General features: G+C 38.2%; 1 protein-coding gene across 2 annotated transcripts; it reads right to left on the bottom strand.

Annotated features, from left to right (window-relative positions):
* Window positions 1-1,482: 1,482 nt before the first annotated feature.
* Window positions 1,483-27,243, bottom strand: slc37a1 (solute carrier family 37 member 1). Of its 2 annotated transcripts, XM_058622530.1 has the most exons (21): window positions 26,978-27,243; window positions 23,852-24,081; window positions 21,355-21,436; window positions 20,260-20,374; window positions 19,368-19,446; window positions 18,369-18,504; window positions 16,325-16,401; window positions 15,822-15,988; window positions 14,944-14,981; window positions 14,750-14,824; window positions 13,903-13,941; window positions 13,078-13,200; window positions 11,798-11,888; window positions 10,842-10,904; window positions 10,645-10,730; window positions 9,976-10,024; window positions 7,926-7,999; window positions 7,760-7,838; window positions 7,181-7,278; window positions 6,388-6,452; window positions 1,483-4,112 (listed from the first exon to the last, which is right to left on the bottom strand). In XM_058622530.1, exons 2-21 carry the CDS (start codon window positions 23,905-23,907, stop codon window positions 4,097-4,099), a joined length of 1,608 nt encoding a protein of 535 aa, XP_058478513.1. In that variant the 5' UTR covers window positions 23,908-24,081; window positions 26,978-27,243; the 3' UTR covers window positions 1,483-4,096. The 2 variants fall into 2 exon arrangements, with proteins under 2 accessions (XP_058478513.1, XP_058478514.1); XM_058622531.1 differs by lacking the exon at window positions 13,903-13,941 and having other exon boundaries at window positions 26,978-27,242.
* Window positions 27,244-27,545: the final 302 nt, after the last annotated feature.

Here is a 27,545-nt window from a genome sequence, read left to right as displayed (position 1 = left end):
TTCTCTCCCTCTCTGCATCTCATAAAGCCTGTGCACGCGCGCCCCCGCCTCCCTCATTCTCTCCAGTCTCCACATGTCCTGAGGCCCACGCGCACTCACCTCTCTCCAACACACACACACACACACTGTCCCTAAGGGAGGACATTTGTAGCGTCTTTATTTCACCAATCAGAGAGACAAGTCTGAGTGACGTCACGCAGCCCACACACATATACTCTTTTTTGCAAACAAAGAAATGAGTCATTCAACTCGATTTGCACCAGCCATTAAAACGAGTTACCTCATTTCCAGCTAGTATCCACATATGATATTAATCTTATATTGTATTATTGTATTCACACCTGCCATTACAACATGCTTCCAATAAAATGTATAAGACATCACTTTTCTGCATTGTTTTTTTCTGTGATGGACCAGCGACGTGTCCATGTGACCCTGCCGAACACCCTCTGTATGCTTCATGGATGCATTTCCTGTGACCACATATGATTGGACCCTGTATTCAAATATACCCTGACGACATGTTTCAGAGAGCGATATCATGTTTTTAATGAGTCAGAGCGTACACACGTCTGCTGTAAGTGTGTGTGTGTGTGCATATGTTAGGCAACAAGTGTCAGTGTTTTCACTGACCATCAGCCAACTAATTATGTCAGTTCAAAGCTTCTTGAAATGAGGTCTTTTTTTGAAGAGGGTAACTAAAGAATGGACTAAGAAAAGCAAATTTGAATGCAGTAGCTGGTTACCAGAGAGGCACTAGATGCACAGGATGTATAATTTCAATACTTTCCACGAAACTGTGAGCATTTGCACCTGGATCAACAAATAATCCTCCTTCTTCTTCTTTGAGTTTCTCCTTTTAGGAGTCGCCACAGCTCCACCTTGCCCTAGCCCCACCGTGCTCGTCTGTTGCACTGTCCTCATGTCATTATACATGAACACATTGTAAAAAGATTGACTTAAAACAAAGCTGAACCCATTTATTTTTATTTTACTTATAGTTGCATTGTAGAAACCCACAAAAGTGAGTACAGTGGCAGCATGTGGGCAAAATGTTATCTAATAAAAAATAGATTTTTTTTGTTATCCCTTTTTTGAAGATATATAATAAAATAATTCTGAACTAGATTGCATATCCTGCCTTTAAGGGGTAAGACGTATATTTATTAAATGCTAGTGTTCAACCATGTACATGGTCAAAGCCAAGAGAGAAGGTGGTTGAGTGGCATTTAGTGAATTATGTATGTAACCTGACCCTCTTTTCTCTTTCTGTGTGTGTGTGTGTGTGTGTGTGTGTGCCTCTGCTTTCTGCCTGTGTCACTGAGTGGGTTCCTGTCTGTCACATGCTTACCATATTGGACACCTGCCACCTCCAGCTGAGGCTTAAGGCCACTCCATGCCATGAATCAGACCTTTTTTAGTCAGTGTGCAGCATAACACTGCAAGAAGACCTATCAAAAACATGACCTGGACAGTACCAAATCTTGGTGGAATGGAATAGGTGTTTAATGATACTTCTATTTCAGAATCAGAAAGCTATAAAGAGCTACAACTTAAAAGAAAGTTTACTTCTCTACATTGCACTGCAAATGTCCACAAGGTATTATAAGTTAGTCTTCAATTTACATTCATAATCATTTCCCCACCCATAGACACACATCATTAAAACATTATCATCTTGTAGTATATGAAAATACAAATTTGGTGCCATTAAGTTCATGACCAACCGCAAACAAATATATTAGAAACAACAAAAAAGGACAGGAATAAATGAAATACCTGTCTAAATATGTGGTCTCTATTTTATATTACAATTTGATCCCACAATCTCTTTGGTTGAGTAAGGCAAAGGTGACTTCCTTGGTACCGGAGGGTTAGTGGTCTCGCTTCCACACAGAACTGAACGTTGGTCCTTCATCCCTCTGACAACCTCTTAAACAAGCTTATTTGTGTCACTTATATTCCATAACAACAGCAACAGTTCCACGCTACATCACTCCGTTCACCTCACACATTGTAGAATAGAGGCGTCGCAAACATTACAAAACCAAATCTGAAAGGAGATATACTTCTACTTCAGTCTTTAAAGTGAACGTGTTTTGTAAAAGATTAGCTTTCATGGTGGCCAGACGTGTCCTTTCTCACCTCTCTATAGTACACATCATTCTGAATATTTTTCACTGATAGTCCACTGAATAATATCAGGAACAAATTGATTGCAACAGTCCACAGGGATTCAGGTTCACATTGTGGCAGGTTTCACAAAGACTAGATAGATATCTATATTGAATGTTGAATTTCAATGGGACATATTTGCAATGGTCTCGCAGTGCAATGACCTTAACAAGACTGAGCCTCCGTATCAAACCTTGTAAACTCCATCGTTAAATATGCCTTGTGGAATTATTCAACACATACAAGGACAGTAAAAAAAATGCAGTTGCAGCCCACTCAACATTAGTGCTGCTGGTCAGCAGGTGTCACTATTTGTTCCGTTGGAACTAGAAGTTGTACTTCTGAGATAGTGGTATACGTGTAAGGTGACTAATGTTTGGGGCCTAAATAACCCGTCAGTGAAACATATAAAAGTCTCTCATTTATATCAGACTAAACACACATACATATCTCTGTAGCAAGGTCCTGGTCTACAGCAGCTAATAACAGGATTTTAGCAGCACTGTTTCACATTAAATTAGACCAGGTGTAATAAAACATGATAGAGCCACTCAACATGAACTAAAATTTTTCTTAATTTCTTGACGAATGTGCATCTGTCCCACTAAATAAATACACTACACCGCCAAAAAAGTAAAAAAGATACACTTTGAGTTTGTTTACTTTGATTACGGACTGCCTTTGCAATGGCATCGCTACAATGAGCTTAAGCAAAGTAACAACATTTATTTCAATCCTCAGTTGCATTTGTTTTTTTCAGAAAGATGTTGTATTTATGCTAAAGTTGGACTGCTATATTAAAGTTTTCTCTGGCACACCTAAAAGACTCTCAGTGGGGCCTGGGCTCATTTTTTTTTGGGCATTACCATCTTGGAATATGCCTGGAAAACCTAGTCATTCACTGTATGTAGGAAGTCAACTGACCTCATAACATTGCTGAACCTAGTCCAAATCAAATCACTGCCCCACAGGCCAAACATGGCAAACATGGCAGTCCCATGGCCAAGAAGAAAAGAATTGGAAAGTTGCCAGTTCAAATCTCAGGATGGGTAAATGGCTGTGGTGCCCCTGATCAAGGCACCCAATCTCCAGGCACAGATTAGTGCTGCCCAATGCTCCTGTGCCCAGTCTGTGTGTGTGATAAGGATGCATTAAATGCAGAGGTGGGACTTTTTAGTTGGGAAGATTTTCACATCATAATGTGAAGAGATATCATTTTATGAGTTGTTTTTTGTTTGGCAAGTTGACTTACAGTATGACAAGTCTGAACGGATTATTTAGTGGCTATTTTCTGTTGCCATTTTTGCTGAAAATAAATCCACTTCTGACAAAACCCAGTTTTAATCCATCCTGAAAGCTCTGGTTTGGATTGAGTCATTTTCCAAGGTGTCAAAGAACGAAGAACAAGACCTGTTTGACTTCATTAAAAATGTGGCAGTGGTTGAAAGGTCTGACACAGGGTAGATACCACTGTGAAGCTGTATTTCGTATAAAATGAGAAATAACAGCTAAGAGGTAAAATTGACAGGCAGTGTTACCTGCTGTTACCTGTTGCTACATTAGGATTCATTAGAACACAATCAAGGGCTACCAAAATAAATCTTACCCATCATTTTTCTCATATCTTAATAATATAATAATAAATAAACATGTCAAAGTAAGGCTGATTTTTACATCCAGTATCTGTTGATCATTAGAGCAGTGTGTTTAAGAAACAGGTGGAAAAAGAAAGAGATGAGACGGAGAAAATAAAGTTGAGTGATTGTGCATATCTGTGTGCAAGTACAGTTTGTGCAGATTATCACATTTCACATCACTCAGATGTCCAGTTTCAGCTCCCTCTCCTCCTCATTTACAGTAAACCACTGTAGCTGTAGTGTGTGTGTGTGTGTATATGGACACATGAATGCCTGCCGGTTGTTCAGTGTTCCTTCAACCTGTGAAAGAGACACAATCTGTTAAATCACTTATATACATATAAGATACTTAGATATATATATACACATACAGTATGTGTACACATATGTGTAAATATATATATATATATATATATATATATATATATATATATATATATGCAGTGCTTATCTATCTACACTATATATACAAATATATATACAGTGGGTACAGAAAGTATTCAGGCCCCCCTTACATTTTTCACTCTTTGTTTCATTGCAGCCATTTGTTAAATTCAAAAAAGTTCATTTTATTTCTCATTAATGTACACTCAGCACCCCATCTTGACAGAAAAAAACAGAAATGTGGAAATTATTGCAAATTTATTAAAAAAGAAAAACTGAAATATCACATGGTCATAAGTATTCAGACCCTTTGCTGTGACATTCATATTTCACTCACATGCTGGCCATTTCTTCTGATCCTCCTTGAGATGGTTCTGCTCCTTCATTGGAGTCCAGCTGTGTTTAATTAAACTGATTGGACTTGATTAGGGAAGGCACACACCTGTCTATATAAGACCTTACAACTCACAGTGCATGTCGGAGCAAATGAGAATCATGAGGTCGAAGGAACTGCCCAAGGAGCTCAGAGACAGAATTGTGGCAAGGCACAGATCTGGCCAAGGTTACAAAAGAATTTCTGCAGCCCTCAAGGTTCCTAAGAGCACAGTGGCCTCCATAATCCTTAAATGGAAGACGTTTGGGACGACCAGAACTCTTCCTAGACATGGCCGTCCAGCCAAACTGAGCAATCGTGGGAGAAGAGCCTTGGTAAGAGAGGTAAAGAAGAACCAAAAGATCACTGTGGCTGAGCTCCAGAGATGCCGTAGGGAGATGGGAGAAAGTTCCACAAAGTCAACTATCACAGCAACCCTCCACCAGTCGGGGCTTTATGGCAGAGTTGTCCGACGGAAGCCTCTTCTCAGTGCAAGACATATGAAAGCCCGCATAGAGTTTGCCAAAAAACACATGAAGGACTCCCAGACTATGAGAAATAAGATTCTCTGGTCTGATGAGACCAAGATTGAACTTTTTGGCGTTAATTCTAAGCGGTATGTGTGGAGAAAACCAGGCACTGCTCATCACCTGCCCAATACAATCCCAACAGTGAAACATGGTGGTGGCAGCATCATGCTATGGGGTGTTTTTCAGCTGCAGGGACAGGACGGCTGTTTGCAATTGAAGGAAAGATGAATGCAGCCAAGTACAGAGATATCCTGGAAGAAAACCTCTTCCAGAGTGCTCAGGACCTCGGACTGGGCCGAAGGTTCACCTTCCAACAAGACAATGACCCTAAGCACACAGCTAAAATAATGTGGCTTCGGAACAACTCTGTGACCATTCTTGACTGGCCCAGCCAGAGCCCTGACCTAAACCCAATTGAGCATCTCTGGAGAGACCTGAAAATGGCTGTCCACCAACGTTCACCATCCAACCTGACAGAACTGGAGAGGATCTGCAAGGAAGAATGGCAGAGGATCCCCAAATCCAGATGTGAAAAACTTGTTGCATCATTCCCAAGAAGACTCATGACTGTACTAGCTCAAAAGGGTGCTTCTACTCAATACTGAGCAAAGGGTCTGAATACTACAATTTCTACATTTGTTTTTTCTCTGTCAAGATGGGGTGCTGAGTGTACATTAATGAGAAATAAAATTAACTTTGTTGATTTTAGCAAATGGCTGCAATGAAACAAAGAATGAAAATTTTAAAGGGGTCTGAATACTTTCTGTACCCACTGTATATGTACATATACATATACACATGAATATATATATATATATATATATATATACACACACACACATATAAATATATATATATACACACACATATAAATAAATATATACATACATATCAACATATATATATATATATACACATATATATAAATATATATATACATACATACACACATATAAATATATATATATACATACACACATATAAATATATATATATACATATACACACACACACATAAATATATACATATACAGCACATACACACATATATGTATATCTATATACATAGATATATACTGTATAGCTTTTTATATATATATATATACACTGTACACACACACAAAAGGTTGTTTATGTGTGTTATACTGTATGTGTTACAGAGTTGTTTTTGAGTTATACAAGACAACATTTTGACATAAAAGTCTCATTTATAATGTTGTTTATAATAAGTGAGAAATAAATAAATATGTAAGGTTTAAATCAAAGGATAATGGAGAACAACACTTACTCTACAGTGGATATGGGATGGGATTTAGTTGAGTCAAGCTCCTTTTTCACAAGTCGTAGCAAAAGCTGCACAAACATTCACAAACAGTACATGTTGATTATACTTGACATTTATTGAAATTATTTGAAAAAAATCTTACTTTGTGTTGCTGGTATTTAAAATGATGTTAACTGAAATATTAAGTTCTTCAGTGAAGAACAACAAACTGAAAACACATCTTGATAATTGACATTATCACTTGATGATGTTGTGTGTGCACTACAATAGCATGTTGAGGCAATCTTTAACTTTCTGGCATTTTTACAATTTTAATCTTAGTGTCAGTGGCCAATTGTAGAAGTAGAAAAATCCAGTACAGCTCCATTAAATTGGATTGGATTTTTCATTTTAACTTTATTTAACAAACAGTGATTGTGTGGGTTTATATTGTTTAGGGCTGCAAAGATAACATTGATTACTAAATTAATCATCAGTTTGAGTGTTGTTTTTTATATTCAAAACAAATTCTTGGACTTTTTCAGCTTCTTTAATGTGAATATTTTCTGTTTTCTTTGCTCTAAATAACAAAGAAATCTGTGGTGGAAAAACAAGACATTTGACATATCATCATTTCAAGGTTTGGGGAACACTGATCAACATTTTTCAACTCATATTTTATGGACCAAAGAACTAATCAATTAATTGAAAATATACTCACAGATTAACTATATGACAAAGGTATAACAAAGAAATAGATTTCCAACCTTAGCATTTCCAAATCATTAGAGATGGTAATGTTTTCCAAACCACTCACCAACAAAGCACAGAAGTCTGCCGCCATCAGCATGTAGAAGACTTGATCCCAGCCTCCTGCAGACAACAGGCCAGCCAGCAGAGGGCCCAGTGCTGCACCTGATGTCATGAACATGAGCAGGTTGCATCTCAGATCACCTTTTCAGAAATCATACTCTCACTGACCACACAGCACTGTCAAATATTTTTGTCTTTTATTATTATATTTTACTGTATTTATTTGTATGTTGCATTTGTGTGTTGTTGTGTAAGGCAGTGGTTCTCAATTATTTTCTGTCATGCCCCCCCCAGAGGACAGAAATGTGTTCACGCCCCCCGAATTGAAATAGTATTGAGAACCTGATAATATTTATTTATTTATTTATCTGTATAAACCACTGTATGAGTTGTCCTGCCCTGCCTCTCAGCCCCCCCCCACCCCACAATTTGAGAAGTACTGGTGTAAGGTGACCTTACTTTATTCTATTATTATTGTCCGGTTTGCCAGTTCAAAATAACAACAAAACAACAGAATGTCCTTAAAAGTGTGCCCCCATATAAAAAGCTTGTTATAAAAACATGTGTTCTCAGTGGTACCAACCTACAGATCCTGTGCCATCAATGATGGCAGTGACAGTAGACAATGCTCTGGCGTTGCCTTTCAGGCTCTTATGTGTTCCCTAGAGTCAAACGGAAAAAGAGAGAGGGTAATGTGAGTGATATAAACATAGTTACACTGGAATTAGACTGGAGGTGAATATACTTACCAAATCAGCAGACACTGCAGTTGTGATGAGGGCATATGGTCCATTAACAAGACAGCCACAAACCAGCAGCATAACTAAGAAACACAGAGTGGGGAATGTGTTATCTTTGTTTTTAGAAAGCCTCTACACAGCATCACAGTTGATGGTAGGTGTACAGCCAGACTCGCCAAATGTGCTGTCAGTGAAAACTTTTCTTTAGCCAGTCTCAGGCTCTGAACATAAATCTTCAATTTCAATTCATTTTTTATAGCGCCAAATCACAACATAAATTAATCCCAACAATTCACACAATTCAATGAGCAAGCATGAGACATCAGTGGAGAGAAAAAAACTCCCTTTTAACAGGGGATAGAAAGGACAAGAGGTAGGTGAGGTAGAGACAGAAGAAAGAGACCAGGAGATACAATTGTATCAAGTTATAGGTTTAGACAGGACAGTTCTGAATCAGTTGTGACATGTTTATAGTACTACAATGTTGTTTATACAAGCAGCAGCAGAGATTGTCGAAACTGGATCTGGATCCTGCACGCTGCAAGATGAGGACAGTGAGAGAGAGAGCGAGAGAGAGGACAGGAACGAAAGACACAAACTAGGAAGAGAAGGAACAATGTAATGAAGTCATATTCATACCCTAAGTGTGAGAGAGTGAGTGTCAGTGCACCACAGCAATGGCCCCAGCAGTCTAGGTCTATAGCAGCATAACTAAGAGATGGTCAAGGTTTCCCTTAGCCAGCAATAACTTTGAGCCTTATCAAAAAGAAAGGTTTTAAGTCTAACTTTAAATACAGAGAGAGCGTCTGCTTCCTGAACTGTCACTGGGAGCTGGTTCCACAGGAGAGGAGCCTGGTAACTGAAGGCTCTTCCATTCTACTCTTACAGACTCTGGAAACCACAAGTAAACCTGTATTTTGTGTGTATTAGGATGATACAGTAAAACTAGTTATTTCAGGTATGATGATCATTCAGTGCTTTATAAGGAGGAGGATTTTAAATGTAATTCTTAACTGTACAGGGAGCCAGTGTAGAGAAGCTAACACTGGAGTTATATGGTCTCTCTCTCTCTAGTTCCTGTCAGAACTTGTGCTGCAGCATTTTGATAACAATGAAAGTGTATGTTGTGCTTTCTAATAATGTTCCCTAAAGGAAGCATATATAAGGTAAAGAGTACAGGCCCTAACACTGAGCCTTGTTGAACTCCACAATTAACTTTTGTTTGTAATGAGGCTTTATCATTAACATGAACAAACTGGAATCTATCAGATAAGTATGATTTAAACCAGCAGAGGGCAGCACCTGTGATCCCAAGAGTCTGCTCCAGTCTCTGCAGTAGAATATCATGACCAATGGAGGCAAATGCATCACTAAGATCTAAAAGGACTAGTAAAGAGATCCTTATCTGAGGCCAAGAGAAGATCGTTACTAACTTTAACTAGTGCTGTTTCTGTGCTATGATGTAATCTAAAACCTGACTGGAAAACTGGCTGATACTGCGCAGATAATCACATAATTGATTTGCAACTTACCTAAGACTTTAGAAACAAAGGGGAGATTTGCTATAGGTCAGTAATTAGCTAAAATGAATTAAAGGAAAAACATCTTTAAAAAGTTTAGTGGGGATGTGATCTAACTGACAGGTTTGGATGATGATACTAATGATGTTAACTCAGGGAGATCTAAAGGGGAGAAACTGTTTAACTGTGCACCTGGTGCTTCTAAAGCTCTTGTGTTAAAACACATGAATCAGTACCACTAGGGGAAGGAGGTGATCAATGTTTTCTCTAATTTATGTTATTTTATTCACAAAGAAGTTCATGAAGTCCTTACTGCTCAGTGTTAAATGAATAGCTGGTTCAGTGGAACAGTGACTCTGTGTCAGCCTGGCTACAGTGCTGAAAAGAAACATGTGATTATTCTTATTTTCTTCAACTAATAATTAAAATCTAGGAGACCATTTTCCAGTAACTCACAATACTTTATCCAATCAATTTAATCAAAATCTTTGAGAAAATCTGTCTTCAGACACAGTTGAGGAGTGAGATGGGGCTCTTACTGATGGTTGGCCCCAGGCCAAACTCGCTGATCATGGAGAAGCCATACAGCTGCAAGACAGAAAGCATCACGATGAAAACATCATTACTTATTTCTCTACACACAATAGCAGCATCATATTTCATTAACTTTACATGAAAAGGAGAATATAGAACTCTAATTTGTCAATACTGCTCCATAAAACCAATAGTGGTGTCAAAGCACAACTGGCATTTGATATTTGTTTTTAATTTGTATCCATCACTCAGTACCATCAGGTACCAGACAGTAAACCTAAGCATACAGTCATAAGAAGGAGTCCATATGTATGTACAGTATATAAGTATATACACACACTACCAGTCAAAGGTTTGGACACCTTTCCATTTACTTGAATGAGGAAGTGTGTCCAAACTTTTGACTGGTATGTGTGTATGTGTGTGTGTGTATATATATATATATATATATATACATACATACTGTACATATGTATGTATATATATATACATACATATGTGTATATATATATATATATATACACATATACATACATACATATATATATATTTCATACATACATACACACATACATATATATACACATATACACTACTTAATTGGTCTCACTGTACTGTATTTTTATTATCATTATTTTTTGTGTATTAAGTGTAACAGTGCCGTGTAAACTTACAGTGGGAGCAGCTAACAGCAACATGACTGCACACGTGGTGGCTCTCTTCCCCTTCCTATCAGAGATCACTCCAGCCAAGATTCCCCCTACGCACACGCACGCAAACACAAATAAGGCATCATCATCTATCATACTGATATAACATATTCACTGTAAGAGCAAAATAATAATAAAAAAAAAAACTAAAAGGCACTTACCCACAATTCCTCCCACATCAAACAAAGTGGAGAGATCCCCAGCTCTCTTGGCATCAAGGTGAGCTATAACACAAACATGTTACTCATACACCTTTAAACTAATTTACAATTTAAGTCCAAAGGTTCAAGTACATCAGATACATCAGATTTTTACAGTTCCTTCTTTTTAGATGCTCTTACAGTATCTATCTATTAATTTTTTACTGCTTTATTCTCCATAGGGTTGCGGGGGGGCTGGAATCAAATCCAGTTAACATAGGGCGAAAGTCGTGGAAACACCCTGGACAGGTCACCAGTCCATCGCAGGCCCAAAAAAAAATACACAGTTGAACAATCATTCACTCTCACACTCACACCTACGATCAATTTGGAGTGTCCAGTTAACTTCAGCATGTATTTGGACGGTGGGAGGAAACTAGAGAACCCACAGGCATATGGGGAGAACATGCAAACTCCATACATAAAGGCCCTCTTCTTGCTGTGAGGCAAGAATGCTACCCACTGCACCACATGTATCTTTATTAGTGTCATTGTTCCAAAAAGGATATTTTTGGTTTTGAGTATAGCGGGAGGAACATTTGCGCACACGTCCTTGGGGCTAAACAGCAATGCAGTTAAACTGTTCAGCCATTGGGCCCTCAATCAACTGGGATCTCAACCTGTGACCTTCTTGCTGTGAGGCAACAATGCTAGTCACTGCAACACAGTGTGGCCCACTAGTGCAGTATTATGGAAACAAACAGACAGTAGAATTGTTTTGGGGAATGTATGTTGACTGTAGGTGACAGTTTTCTACAGAAAACAATAATAACAAGTGGTTCAATCTTGGTGGTTCTGGACTTGCTGGAGTTAGATTAACCTAAGCTTAACCTACGCAAATGGCTATGATCTGGATGAGTGAGAATCTTCATAGACATTCATAAACATGATGAAATGTGGTTGTGTCTGATCCTTACCCGCTTTAGTGATGTAGAGTGGGAGCCAGAAGAGGAAGGTGTAACTGACCAGCTTGGCAAACAGCAGACACAGGGAGAACTCGATCACCCCCTGACAACACAAACACTAGAGTTAGCTCCAACTAGGCTAATATGATGTTAGTTGTTAGGTTGTCAACCACCATCTTGATTTTGTAGTCTACCGCTATCTGACCATTTTGTCAATCTTTGATGTCTTTTTAATAAATAATAAAATATACAGTCTAGTCTGATTAATATTGCACAAGTGTGTATATTGCCAAACTCTTCCCTGTAGAACTCCAGTCCTTCAATTCAAGCTAACTATCAATGTGTTATTGTGAGTTAATTATTAAGTTAATTATTAATCATAATCCAAATTGTTCTCTGTTTGAGAGAAGTGGAGCCCCGATTCCAGTTTGACTCAATTTCTTAATAATCAATTAATTATTCCATAATTATTGATTATGAATATTCAAAATTCATCAACAACAGAAAACGTCAAAAACATTTGTATTTAAGCTGGAGACAGGTTAGTAAATGCAGCTTTGTGTGTAAAATGTTGCTCCACTGTTGTTTGTTTGGATGTGTGGGTGAGTGTTTTGGAATGTTTTCCACTAGTTGGATATCATACTGCAGTGTTTTGACAAAGTAAATTAAACTACTCAAAATTCAATGAAAGTTTTTAGCATTGTTTATCAATAATTCCACAATAACCTGTCAGCATAATTTCACTCAAGTGAGAAAGAACGACATGTCTGACACCTCCTCTGGGCTCTGTTTAGAGTCACACAACTAAAGGGAGACTTTGTCGAGTCACAGGGCAGATCAGTGAGAGAGGGTGCTGGCTGTTGGCTGTTCTACTATGTCTTTTTTCTCATAGGTGACAGAAGTAACACAATACAGGATTTGCTCTCAGGTTCCGTCCACAGTTGGTAAACGGTACTGTTTGTTAAACCATCATAAAATATATGTCGCTGTAACATGTGCTTTTGTTGACAAGCTAACAATACAGGTGACATATGCTCTAAAGTAGAATGTTGTAGTTCTTTTTGAGGTTTAGAGCCGAAACCATAGTGCAAGTGCAGGTGATGCAGACGATATACTGTAGGCCTGCTCAGGCTTTGACAGAGGTGACAGTCAGTAAGATGATGTACTATCAAAATGATCTTGGAGACATTATTTGAAGGTTGAAATACTACAGTGTGTCACTTTAATATAAAATCCAGGGTGTAAAATCTGAAACTAATCTGATGAATGGTAAATGTATGAGTGTAACTGACTGGTATTTGTAATGCTCCCATGAAGCTGATGGCGGATGGCGCTGATTCGCTCTTTACCACCACAACCGGTTGCACAGCGACGCAGACTTTGTCCCTGGGCAACAGCAACTCTGTGTCACAGCTCTGAAGAAGAAGGATAGGAAACATAAGAGTGATCAGAGGCTGTAGTCAGTGATGAGCCAACCATTCACAGTATTTCTAGATGTTTTTAGTGTATTTGTGATTTTAAAGTTTGATCAGATGAGATAATTAATTTGAGAAACCTCTTTAACACAAACACGCCAACACAAATTTGACCCACATGCAATTGATTTCTATAATTAGTCCACAATTGTTGTAGAGGACCAGTGTGTAGAATTTAGGGGAAACTGATAGCAGAAATGGGGATTTATTTTCTATTATTAACTTTATGAGAACGTCCACAGACAAACCGAACAACATTTTGATGTTACATGAGGGCCACTGTAATGCTCAATGTAAGCTACAGGCTGTAGCAGGCTGGATTCTATTGAAGGGGAGGGATATTCAGTTTGTTGAATTCCACATCCTCACCACTAGATGCCACTAAGTCCTACACACTGAATAATTGAACCAATTCGGTGTTATATACAGGTAGCTTGGAAAGAACAGCTACATAAAGTAAAGCCATAATCATTTCAAAAAGTCTCCAGAAACCCTGAAACTGTCTCCCATGGTGACATCACATAACTGTCCAAAGACAAGCAATCCGTGATTCTTGGAATCAGAGTAAGAATATATCATTGTTTACCCAGTAGCAGCTCACAAAACCACAATGACAAATAATGAAACACTGATGGAACTGACCTTCCTGTTTTCAACACTATCCATGTAATGGTAGTGTACCTAAATAAATCACAATGACATGTTAGGTGTTGCTGTCCATTGCTGCATTAGCATTCCTGTGTTACCTCATGAACATGAACATTTATTCACCGTCAGAGCATGAGACTGATGTCACTGAGCAGGCGCTCTAAAATCAGTGACAGCTGTCACAATATCCACCGTATTCCGATCTGCCATAATACCTTGCATGAATTAAGTTTCAAAATGCAAGTGTTTCTGTTTGAATTACTATGATCCTTTTTTTCAAAAACATTCTCACGCTATCCACGTCGGTGCATTGACTTTGTATGTAAACACGGTGTGATCACAGCACAACACCCTTGGGAATAGGTAGGGTGAGATACTGAAGAGTTCTCCGTTAGTTGCTCTTTTCAGTATCACCTTTAGATCACTATTGCATTTTCATTCCATACTGTAAAAACATGGGTCACACAGTGGTGTAGTGGTTAGCACTCTCGCCTTGCAGCGAGAAGACCCGGGGCTCGTCTGCATGGAGTTTGCATGTTCTCCCTGTGTGTGCGTGGGTTCTCTCCGGGTACTCCGGCTTCCTCCCACAGTCCAAAAACATGCAATGTGGGGATAGGTAAATTGGACACTCCAAATTGACCATAGGAGTGAGTGTGAGAGTGAATGGTTGTTTGTCTCTATCTGTGTGTGGCCCTGCGATGGACTGGCGAACTGTCCAGGGTGTACCCCGCCTATCGCCCGATGTAGCTGAGATTGGCACAGCACCCCCCGCGACCCTCTGGCAGAGGATAAAGCGGTAGATGATGACTGACTGTAAAAACATGAAAACAGTAACACACACCTGGGTTTTCTTGTCCTTGTACTGCAGATAAAGCTCCGTGTGTCCATTCATTTGATTCCAACTCTGAGTTGGAAGCTGCTTGAAGGAACAATAAAATCACATGTTAATTGTTTTTACCTGTCAGAGGCTGAGCTGAGCAGCTGCAGCATAACAAATACTCTGAGTCTGAAAAAAAGAAAATATTTTGTACTCACATTATTGCAAGGGGAAATGTTTTGAAGGTCATTAGGATCTGCAGAGGGGAATAAGATACCATGATGTTAATTTAAAACTCTTGTACAGGTATGAAGTAAGAGCTGCTCCATTGACACAACAAAAATAAGGCATTGGTGCACTCTAAACCCCATCATTTACACTGGCTTGCTCATATCACATCATAGTTGGTCAACATTAACGATTATGTGATTAATCAAGAATGAATTGACAAATTAATTAATTAATTATGAAAAAAATAATAAAATAATTAGTTGCAGCCCTACTGTGTATGTGTGTGTGTTCATGGAGCTAGTATTTGTTTTTTATTTTTTGCAGTGAGAGAATGATTCTGCTTACTCTGCTACACTCTGTTGGGCTCAGACAAAAAATACAGGACACACATAAAGTTCTGTCCATATTCGCTTGGGATGTGGAGATGGTCAGAGAGGTACGGAGGGGCGAGATTTTGGCTGGCCTCGAAAGCATACAGGATTTTAATTGAATTCTGAGATTGACCAGGAGCCAATGGAGTAGTTGTAGGATGGGAGTGATGTGGTGGAATGAGGGGGTTCTGGTGAAGATGTGGGAAGCTGAATTCTGGACCAGCTGAAGTTTATGGAGGGATTTGTGAGGGAGACCAGAGAGGAGAGGGTTACAGCTTTTATTTCACAAATCAAATATCTTTGTCCAAACATGCTTTGGGAAGAAACTAGCAGCGGAGATGAGAGATGAAAATTAGATGAGTGGGTCAATCTTTTTAAAAAGTGCAAATATGCAGTCTGTGCAAATATATTCACCCTTATACACAAATAAACTAGCAAATCAACAAAATGTTATAGTACTGTGGCCCACTGGACCACAAGAAGGCAGCACTCACGCTCAATTAGGAAGAGGAAGCAGACAATCCCCATGGCTGCAATGATGATCCCGGGTATGATGAACGACATGCCCCAGTTGGAGGAGACCCAGTAACCAGCGATCAGAGAACCCAGGATGTTTCCTACTGAGGTGTGGGAGTTCCACACCCCCATGATGAGTCCAAGCCTGACAAAAACACAGAACAGCAGCAACATATACGCACGTCAGGGGTCAGTCGTACTAAGTATTATTATTATTCTGGCTTAACATGCATAAAAACTCTTGAACCTTTGCACGGAGGTCAGTTCTGGCGAAAATGCAATTATTGGCATAGTGCACGAATCAAGATGCCAAGATTAAGTTCCACCGAATTTCCTGAAACTTGGTGGGAAGATATTATAGCCCAAGACGAACAAAAAAGTCGATCGGAACCATGGCCTCAACTTAACAAGAAGTCAGCCATTTTAAATTTTGGCATCCATTTAGGCGACTGCAAAGTTTAAAAAAGAAATCACATCTTACCTTCCTTTTCCAAACCAGTTGCCAATGCAGGTCACCACACTGGGCCAGCCAGTGGTTTGGACCAACCCGTTGGCTACCTGAGATCACAAGAGGACAAATGAGGACAGAATTATTTCAACATGAAATGTTCTTATTTGTCAAATGATTTTATGCAAAGTGACTTACAACTGAGGGACAACAAGTACAATTAGCGAAATATGCTGGTAAGATAAAGTGTAGGAGACCAGGTGGAGTCATAACAGTAAGTGCTTCTTAGAGTGACATATTAGATGGTGTTCATTTTATGATTGAGAGGGCTGTATCAGCTCTGATCATGATTAGGTCATTCCAACTTTAAAGAACCTCATGAATGAGATAAGTTTCCTTGTGTGCAGGGCTGACATTGTCAACTGACATTTCCTATATGGAAGATAGTAGCCAAACCATGGAAAAATGCAAATGCTCTGTATTAATCTAGACCATAGGTCACTAATAGGCGGACCGTGGTCGAGGTCCGGACCCAGACTCTGTTCTGTCCGGACCCAGAGCTGGAACCGACATGTCACTGAGTTTTTGGCGGAGATTACATTTTGGCCAGCGACAGTGTTTCTATGGTTTCTACTGTTTCTACATGATACTCATGATCGGTCACAGAGATTTTTAACACATTCATTTACTGGCCAACAACTCGCTAACGAGTGTTCCCTGTTCAGTTGTGCACACATTTTTATATGCAGCCAAGTCTTTGTTTTAACTTGTTAATATCATTGTTATTATTATTGTTGTACTTATTATTTATAGTACTTATTATTTATAGTTCAATTTGGGTCCAATTTACTTTGCTTTTACTTTTGTGTTGTTTTATTTTTTGTTATTTATTTTATCTATTATTAATTATTGTATAGTCCTCCAGAGTTGCACTGAAAATAAATATTGTTTAATTGAATTACGGCTTTTCTTCATTTGATTCCTTGACTTCACACAGTGCAGATATTGCTATAATGACAATGCTACTTCAACATATATATAGAAAGTAATTGTAATGTGTAACTAAATTATAATGCATCTTAAACATGATGATGCTGAAGACCTGCACATGAGGTCATTTTCTCTATCCGGACCTCCTTAAATCACTTTGTCTATATATCATACAATGGCTGTGAAAAAAAGGAGGGTGGCTATTGCTGCAGAGCTGCTATACTGATGTCAATCAAAGTGAGTTTTGAGTCAGTTATACATGTTTTTGAAAAGATTTTGAGTACAAATGATGAGCAAAGAAAAGTAGATGCAGCTACGACAAAAAACACAGAAACTGGGTGAAGCCAGCTGAAGAAGATTCTCAGTTTGCTTTTTTAGCTGGATGTTCTTTGGATTGCACATGGAGGAGAGTATGATGTGAAGCAACACAGTACGGGTGAGTCCCATAAAAACAAACAAACGTGTGGCTCACAAAGAGATGTATATAACTATAAACATTGTATACTACCTCTCAGCTCTGGTAATGGGCGTTCCACATTGTCCCTCATTTACGTTTTTGGGATCTAGTCACTAATATTCACACACGGTCTGCACTTCACTGCACTATTTGGATTTAAATGTTTTGCCCAGGAACACATCAGCAGGGTCTTCTGTTGTAGTTCTTGGAGACCGGTCTCAATCTCAACTCGCAGTTGGAACATTTTTTACTCAGTTTGTCTTAGAATTTCAAAACCACAACTGCCTTATTCATGTGATTAATATCTTAATCACATCTTATCTTAATCATGTGATTGGAAAACTTAATTTTCTTAATTTTCTTAATTTTTTTTCTCTCTCTCTGTCTGTCTGCGAGTATGTGAGTGTCTCACATTTTGCAGTGAGGGCGGTGTAACAATGTTTTTATTTAGCAAGTTAAGACATTAAAAAAACTCTCTTACAGCACATATAACCATCTGTGAATGTGTGACATGTTTACAGAGACACCATCTTACTCAAAGTGCTATAATAATACATAGCAGCAAAGCAGTTTTGATCTTTAATTGTTTGTGTCTTAGCAGAAATTGGTGTGTTGATTTACTGATCTCACCTGGACAGATATATAGAAGCCAAGGCTGTGGATGTTATAGATATAACCCAGTCCAAACAAGCAGGTGAACAGGCCACTGGTCAGCATGCCCACGGTCAGGTACAGTCGAATAGGCACACGTTCCCCAATGATGCCACTGTACGGGAATACAGTGGTAACATTATATTAATTACAACAATTTACCATATTATTTACTCCATATTTATCACACCTTATCTGTTGGTCCCCAATAGGCATCTGTGGTTTTACCACATATGGATTATATTTTCATTCTGCTTTTAACAAAATCCTAGGGAGCCCTAAGGAAGTGCATTCACCTGAAATTTTTCATTGACAAAATAAGTAAAATTGAGCTGATTTTCTGAATGAATTAGATTCTTTCAAATCAGGGGAGCTTTCATTCCTGTCTCAACAGGTTGATTTAAAATTTTACTTTGTTTTGAGTTTGAGACACATGGCATTACTCACTAATATTCAGTATAACTTCAGAAAGATATTCACAGATGTGACCTTCCATGATTAATAAGATGTGGGTGAGAAATGGTCAAAACACAAACAGAGCTTTACTCATACCACAGTTAAACTATCTCATTCTCATTTTAATAAAAAGTTGTCCTCATTGCAATATGCTTCCATACATCACAGCCTCACAATATCTATTATAATAATTATAATAATAATAATAATAATAATAGTTGCATCATATTCATAGTGTCAATTGATGTACAAATACATAAATAAAACTATTTTCACATTAAAAAATAGCTAAAGTAAATTGATTTTAAAATAGGAGAAAACAATGTTTTTTCCTCTACACTGAATGTTTGCATTATGTGCACTTTTGGGTTTTTCCTTTCTCTCAATGATATTGTAAGTTTTCAGCCTAATTTATTATGTGTATTTTTTGACAAATATATCAAATATCATATTTCTTTTCTGCAGTTTATTGAATTAGAAACAATCCTATACGTTGGTGCTTTTTACACAAGTTTACTTCACCTGAGGTACATTCCGACAGCATAGGCACAGAGGAAGGAGTAGTCCATGGCTCCCAGCAGCTGTTTGTAGTTTCTTGTATCTGCGAATTCAAAAAAATTGTAAAAGCTTAGTTAATCTGCACCAGTTCTCTGTTAATAACAACAACAATAATAATAATAATGTTTGTTTATAATATGTGCCGTCAAGATAAAAAAAAAAGAGTAAAATACCAAAAATATAAGCGTTCCTGTAAAAGAGGGTTTTTGATGACACAGATTTAGCTTTACTGTTTTTGCCTTGATGTTACAAGGCTCCTCTAATAAAGTCTGAAGACACACAGCAGTATTCTGCTACTACAGATTCTTCTTATTCTGCTTCACTCAAATACACTGCAGGTGCTAATGTAACAGTATACCAATGGCTGAAAAACTGTCAGTACACTAGACCCTCTCATTCTCAGTCTATAGCTATGTTTCCATTAAAATGTGTCACACATTTCAACCAATTTTAAAAGATTCTTTAAAAGAAATGTATGCGTTTCCATCCACTGCTGTTAGGCAAATATTTTGAGTAAGTTCATAGAGATAAGCAGTAGGTGGCGGAAAAGTCTAAGAAGGCACAACTTGGTGACCCAAGTAAAGAGCACAAGCAAAATCAATGAGTGTGTGAAGACAGCATTTTGTTTCTGCTTCCATCTATTGCTGTAGCGATATAAGATTCTTATATTAAGTGGAGGAAAATAAAGGAATCCTCCAGTCTTCCACAATTTGATAATTTTTCAAATTGATCTTTTAACTTATTCACATTATTTTAACAATTTTATTTCTTACTTCTTTTTTTTTTTTTTTTTTAAATGTGCACACCTCATAAACAAATAAGCAAAAACCCTGAAATATCATGTCCAGATACAAACCAAAAGGCTTCCAGCTGCAGTCCATGTCTGTGTGGAGAGAGGGCAGGGAGGCTTGCTGGCTGCTGGAGGACACTGTAGACTCACTGACAGGTGAGCAGTTCTTATGAAGCTCACTCTGTAAATACAAAATATTCAGAAACAGACTATGAGAAGGAAAATATAAAATGCCTTAAAAATACATAAAAAATTGGAAAACACAATAACTACTGAATTTGCCTGAGACATGCAAGAACACTTGTTCATGTTTAGCTTTCTGAAGAAAAGGATCACATCAAACTTTAGAATGGGAGATTAAATGTGATTTCGCAGTTTTCAGTGTGTTTGGCAAGACAAAATGACACCTGATGGCTGTTACATTAGTGGTTAAATGGGAAAGTCTTATATTCAAAGAAGCACTGTATCAATGTACTGCATGTGTGGAGGAGCTCTATTAAACCACTCATCAGTGCTGATCGAAAAGTGAGCGGTTGCCATGTTAATAATACAGTGGTAAGAAAAACATGTACTTTCTCCATACTGTATCCTACCACTGTATTTGACTTTGTGAGTGAATCTTGATTTCTGAATAAATAAATCTGATTGACCAGATTTGACCATGAACATTTGCATCCAAAACAAATCATATCAAACAAAGTAGCAGACATGTTGTTGACATGTTGTTGAGAGAAAACAGAAAAACCACAGGTGTAAACCTAACTCTAATGAATCAAATGAATGATGGCTGAGTTCCATTTAACCATTTAACTAAAATATGGGCACTGTGGCTCTCTGTCACACTGTCATCATGACTTTTATTAACCGAACTGAGCCGTCATTATAATATCTTTAACACATGCTAAAAAGGCCTATAGCACTTTATGTGTTTGCCTCCTGAGGACAGATATTTCCTCTTCAACTCCACCTTTGTTAAATACACAGAGCAAACAGTTAGTCAAGTTGGATTACTGGCACTGTACACAGATATACTCTATTATATATACTGAATTGAATTGTGCTGTTCATCTGGGTGTGTTAGTGTACTGTATGTGCAGATGTGGATGTACACATGAACGTGAACTCATTAATATGATCTACAGCAATGAGTATATCGGTCACCTTGACAATGCTAATGGGTTTCCTGGAGAGGTGGAAACTGGTGTAGAGCAGGAAGGTGAGGATAAAGGTGAGAGCTTTGTACCTGCAGACAGGAAACACAAAAGGGAGCAATGAAAATATCAAAGTGAATTAAATGACACAGCATGGTTGATCCACTGTTGAATTCATCTCCAAGTCTCAATGTGTTATCTTATGACTTTGATGTTTGAAATCCTTCGTTGGATTTGCATGAACACTGAAATGATGACGTTCGCAAATGTCTTGTTTTGTCCACAAACCATTTCACTTTTAATGATTTCTTTGAGCAAAGAAATCAAGAAAATACTCACATTTAAGAAGCTTAAACAATCGGAAATCTTGTTTTAATCATGAAAAAAAGCTTCAAACCGATTAATCGATTATCAAAATAGTTTTTGACTGAGATGGATGAGATGACTTAAATAACATGGCCTGTCACACAGCAAGCTTTCATCTGACGTATTTGGTATAGTAGTTCTTTTTGTGGCCTAAAAAACCTGAAACCAGAAGTTACGTGATGTAGATCTGCTCAGTAATTCACCCTGTTGTAAATTCATGACCTATCAAAATGATCTTGGAGACATTTGAACATTGAAATCCTACATTGTGTCACTTTAGGAGCAAACAATTAACAACCAAATAACCATCTAACTACATCTAGTCTTTTCATACAACTGGGCATTTGTGCAAATTTGTAAAAAATGAATTCCCTCCAAGCATTCAAGATATACTTAGTTTACATCAGACGACCTGCAGACCAGCCTGCAACCACTGAAATACTGCCACCACTAACAGGATCAACAACAGGATCATATTGTCAAACATACAAAAGCACTGTCAATACACTGTTCAAACAATCCCAAACACTGTTTAAACAGAAATGCTAGGGCTGGGCAACATATCAATATTCATGTCATGAGACAAGATATGGTCTTTGACTGAATACAATAATGTGGTAAACAATAGATAAATGTGTGTTGAATGTAGTGATAGAAGATAAAGGGCAATTGGTATAAGGTATAATTTAAATCAGAAACCATCTCATGAGAGAACAAGCAAGTCAAATTACAAATTCAAAATCCATCTTTCAGCGACACTGACATATTTACGTCCACACTAGAAATGGAGGTTTGGTATAGGGATGCACGATATTGGACTCTTAGCCGATATACCGGTAACATCTGTCTCTGCTCCCTCTAATGGCTAACTGTTGCCTTTTCCCCAGTGTGCCTCTCTCCCCCTTCCCTCTGTGTTCTGTTTCAGGCATACCATAGACAGAGCAGAGCAATCCAATCCCGCAGTCACCTGCCTGGCTTCTTAAAGTCAGCCCTGCCACATCCACAAGTCAGTAATCTGTGCTTCAGCCTCTATTTGACAAGTTTGTATTTTGTGCCTCAAATTCAAATCCCTTTTTAGCCTACTCTGTTTTCAGGACCATGTCTCCCTGTACTCAGACACCTGCCCAGCCTGTTTGGATCTCCTGCCCTCTCTGGTCTCCTCTGTCCCTTGGACCTTCCCCTCCGGATTAAACCAGCCCAACCCCTTTGTCTGCCCCTTTCTGTGAAATAAGGCAACCTTACTTTGACTCTAACCCATTGTCGCCTGGTCTGTGTCCACATCTGGGTTCAAAACAAACTAACAGGTAATTTTGTAATTGTAACGAGTAACAACGCAGCACATGAAAAATCGGAAAAAATATCAAACTCATCGAAAATATGTAGTGAAGTACAAGTGGAAGTAGGGGAAAAAAAAAACTCCAGTAAAGTAAAGATACAGCATTTTAGTACTTAAGTACAGTAGTGAAGTAGTTCTAATTCGTTACTATACATCTCTAAGAACTGATAATTATAAATACACATCTCTCCCTGAGGTCATATATTCTGCTCTGTAGTGAAATTAACATAATATTTTACATAGTAGTCTTGTCACAGCAGATGTAGACATAAAGTCAAGGCAGTAGCAGCATATTGAGCCTACTGCTTTAGTCATTCTTCTTATTGGGGATCTTGGTGTTTGCCAAAATCCAATAATACGTTTTAAAACAAATATCGGCCTGTACAGATATTGTGCCGCTTATATAATGCATCCCTAGTTTGGTATGTAAGCTTCACTCAAAATTTGAAATTCAAAGTAGCTACTGAAGGTGGTAATTTTACTATCAACACAGTGCATTCCAAAACTTTCCACTTGTTTCAGTGCATGAGTCACACCCATGTACCTGCAGGTCTACATTACAATGACACAGTTACAAGTAGTTGCTTAATTAAGAGGCTTTGAACCCACACATTCTATAGAGTCACAGTACCTCTAATAAAGATAAGATGTGACACCTCAGTAGTCATGGAGCAATTCAAACAGTCAGCTGAGACATAATAAATCAAAATCATGTGAAACAATAACCTGGAATTTAACAGGGAGAGGTGTATATGTAAACAAACAAACACACACGCACGCACGCACGCACGCACACAAAACTCACCACTGGTTCCTGTCGAAGGAAACCAACAGACGGATGCCAGGTGGAACAGGAGCCATATTTAGACTGAGGTTCTGACAATCACAGTGACACCAGCTAATGTGAGCTCATGCTGAAGAGACTGATGGGAAGAGGCCGAGGGCTGATCTGGATTTCAGAGGAAGCTGCAGGGAAATCTTTAGCCGGACAATACATAGCTGACATGTGAGGCACCGGGGAAGAAAGTCAGGAATCTGAAAGAATGAAAAGGCGAGTGAGAGCAAGGTTAGTACAGACAGTAAACATTGAAAAAAAAATTTTTTCTGACATGACTGAAGAGATGGGTATATACCTTACTGTGAAAACCAACACATTATGAAAATAGCTGATATCTCTAATGAAAATGTGGCAGAATGGTGGAAATTGTATAAAGGAATTAATCAAAAACACATTTTTGAAATGACTGTGTATTGTGCAGTGCATGCGAGTTTCATTTGGTATGATTTTAAGGAGAGTACAAAAATAAGGGTTAGGATAGGGCCAGTAGTAACTGTGGTTAAGGTTAGAGTAAGTCTCCAGGAAATGAATGTAAGTCAATGCAATGTCCCCTCAAGTCATGAATGTCCAACTGTGTGTGTGTGTGTGTGTGTGTGTGTGTGCAAGTGCGTGCGTAGTAGATGAGATACACAAGGCAAAACAAGAAAGGAAATGCTAGGCAAAGCACAGTAAACACAATTGACAAATATAGCTGTATATCATATTGTTATTATTTCTTTGGAAACACATTTTTAGATCTATTAAAGTCACTTTAAATTTATGTAGAATATTTCTCATACAATTTTGAAACATAACACCACATTGTACCGATATTGTGACAGTGTTATTCTGAGGTTGTGTCTTGTCATTCCTCATTCACTCGTAAAGCAAACCACATCCTGCACAGCAATAACTCTAATCACTATCCCTCCTCTGTACATTACCAAACCATCTTAAAACCATCTCAAGCTTGCCTCTCTTACTTTATGTCCAAACTGTTCAACCTCAGCTGTCCCTTGAATATGCTAATTTCTAATTCGGTCCATCCTGATCACACCCAACGAAAATGTCAGCATCTTCAGCTCCACCTGTCTTTTAAACAATGCCTCCGTCTCCAAGCCATACATCTTTGCAGGTCTCACTACGGTTCCCTTTTGCTTTTGCTGCTATCCTTGTCACCCATGAAGAGAGAGAGATAACAACTACAGCTACAGAGGTGTACAAGCCTGAGGAGAGCTTTGAGAACCCAGCTATCTTATTTGGGTTAGTCATTGCCGGAATAAGGGCTTATTCAGGTAAAACTTACAGGGATAAGCTATTTACATGAGTTACAGGCTAGCATTACCGGAACACTTCATGTGCATGTAAACGAGTATGTCCATTCACTTTAGGATTGGACACCAGGGTTTTCAATTACCAGAACCAATCTGCACGGAACCAATGAGAGAGGCCAAAAGTTGAAGGACATGTACACACTTATTTGACATGAAACTTACATATTTAGACAGAAAGTAATTAACTAAATACAACCAGCAGTGTACACATCAGGTACACACCATACACTGTGTGAGTAATCCATTTCAATTTCATAATTATTTTGATATGAATTATGTTTATTGGAAGATGCCTTCTTTTGTCTGCATTGGTGATGGGACAGTGCCCTAGCGCCCCCTATTGATGAGCCGCCCCTGCTACTTTCACTACAGATTACAATATCATCTGCAAACACCATAATCCACCGAAACTCCTGTCTGTCTTCATCTGTCAACCTGTTAATCACTATTGCAAACAAGAAGGGTCTCAGAGCTGATCCCTGATATAATCCCATCCTTACATACTTCTCTGCCACTTTTGACTGCCTCATACAATACAACAGTTCATTGGCATCACAAGCAATTGTGATGCCAATTTTAATGAAGTTGATGCCATTCTGGTGTATTTTAACAGGTCGTTAGACACACATACTTTTACCTACAGAAGTAAGCAAAAACAATTGATTCAATAACTAATTCGGAGACAGATTCAATAATAAGTTCTCATTCAAGTAGTCCATACGCATCAGCCTGTTTTTTTTAACCCACTGACATGGCTAAGTCAATGACATCAATTTGACACAATTTATCACTAACAGTGCATTTTACTTCCGCCTTTAAAATAGTAATGGCTTTCATGAGGTATATATAACTGACTACAATGCAGTCAAAATAAATATTGATTTGTGCATACACTTTGGGTTTGCAGTTTGAAAGAATGAATGATTTGGTGAACACATTTTATTAATAAAGTGATTCTATTTATTCAGTACACCGAAAATAACTGCTTTGCCCGTCACCAGTTTGTGCGTCTGTGGTGCATATAGACGTCAATATGAAAGTGGAAATTCATATTTTCAATATTTATATAATTAATATAGTGTTACATTTACAAACATAGGTGACACTGGGGGGATGAGAGGGGTCTCCCAAATCAAATTATGCTAAGGGTCCTTGCTTGGGGCAATACTGTTGCACTGGAAGAAGCTGACTGTACTGTATGGAACATGTATGGAACATGTATGGAACATGTATGGAACATGTATGGAACCACAGAAGAGAACAGAGAGGGAGCAGGAACATCACATGCTAAAAGAGAAACTATATTGTGTTTCTGTATCTGTTCAGGAGAGCAGGGAGTAAAAGAGCCTGCTTACACACTCTACACTGGTACAGCTTCACAACTCAATTCTATGGTTTTATCAAGGCAGGACAATACATATGCAATACCAGACAAACCAAACCAAAGGATCCTCCTCACAGTTTACAGAGGCTGAACATTTTACACTACACGCGTTTACGTATATGACTGAACCATCATGTTCCTTACAGCGCATACAGCATTTCCAACATTCCCTGAAGCCGAATTAGAGGAAAAACACAAAACAGTGTCGTAATGAACCGACAAAATAAATTACATTTATCATCAGAAAAATGGCGGAAACAATACGTTGGTTTTCTATCGCAATCGCGCTTCCTCCCTACCCATGTAAATGACAGGTAGACACGCAAGATAATAACGCGCTGCGTCGCTCTTTACCGGGTCCATCACATAAAGAGTCCCCGGTAAGAGCTTCCTTACCTCGGCTGGAAAAGTCGACGGTTCCGTGGCTGATTTGCACTTCAGCTCAGCGACATGTCCTCAACTTCCTTATTGTGTGTGAAAGGCAAACGACTGTCACCCCACACAGATGTCCGCTGCCCTGACGTCATCCGGCTGCATTTAAATTGTTCTTTCACGATCTGTTTTAAAGGTACAGTTTGTAACATTTACACATTATGAGATACGTTGCATGTTACAGTTGATAAGTGTTGTTGTTGTGTTGGGGAACCTATGTAGTGATCAGTTAGCATCACAACTCAAAAGATGTGTGGTGTGTCCTTTGTGGGCTACCGTAAATACATGGAGGTCTAAAATGGCAGCCTTCATATAGCTGACCCACCTCCTGATATAAATTGAAATAAATAAATTCTTGTAAAATGAAAAACACCAATTATATAATCAGATGATTTTACACTTTTAGAACATGAAGTATAATAATTTTGTCTTGATATTTTTGCCAATATTAAATATTTTTAGTAAAATTAATTATAAAATAAAATTTGACTGCTTGTGAATTTATTCTGTTTAATCACGAATAATTATAAAT

This window comes from Solea solea, chromosome 2 (genome assembly GCF_958295425.1).
Source record: "Solea solea chromosome 2, fSolSol10.1, whole genome shotgun sequence".
NCBI lineage: Eukaryota > Metazoa > Chordata > Actinopteri > Pleuronectiformes > Soleidae > Solea > Solea solea.
Note: the sequence above shows the minus strand (reverse complement) of the source record. Positions and strands in the feature narration are given on the sequence as shown.

What these genes read in the sequence shown, in the direction of transcription:
- slc37a1 (XM_058622530.1), bottom strand. Translation starts at nt 23,907, where the DNA reads ATGGCTCCTGTTCCACCTGGCATCCGTCTGTTGGTTTCCTTCGACAGG. An exon ending in GCTGTCGGAATGTACCTCAG is followed by an intron (nt 18,505 to 19,367) that starts GTGAAGTAAACT and finishes ATTCCCGTACAG; the next exon opens with TGGCATCATTGGGGAACGTG. An exon ending in CTTCCTCTTCCTAATTGAGC is followed by an intron (nt 14,982 to 15,821) that starts GTGAGTGCTGCC and finishes TCCCCTCTGCAG; the next exon opens with ATCCTAATGACCTTCAAAAC.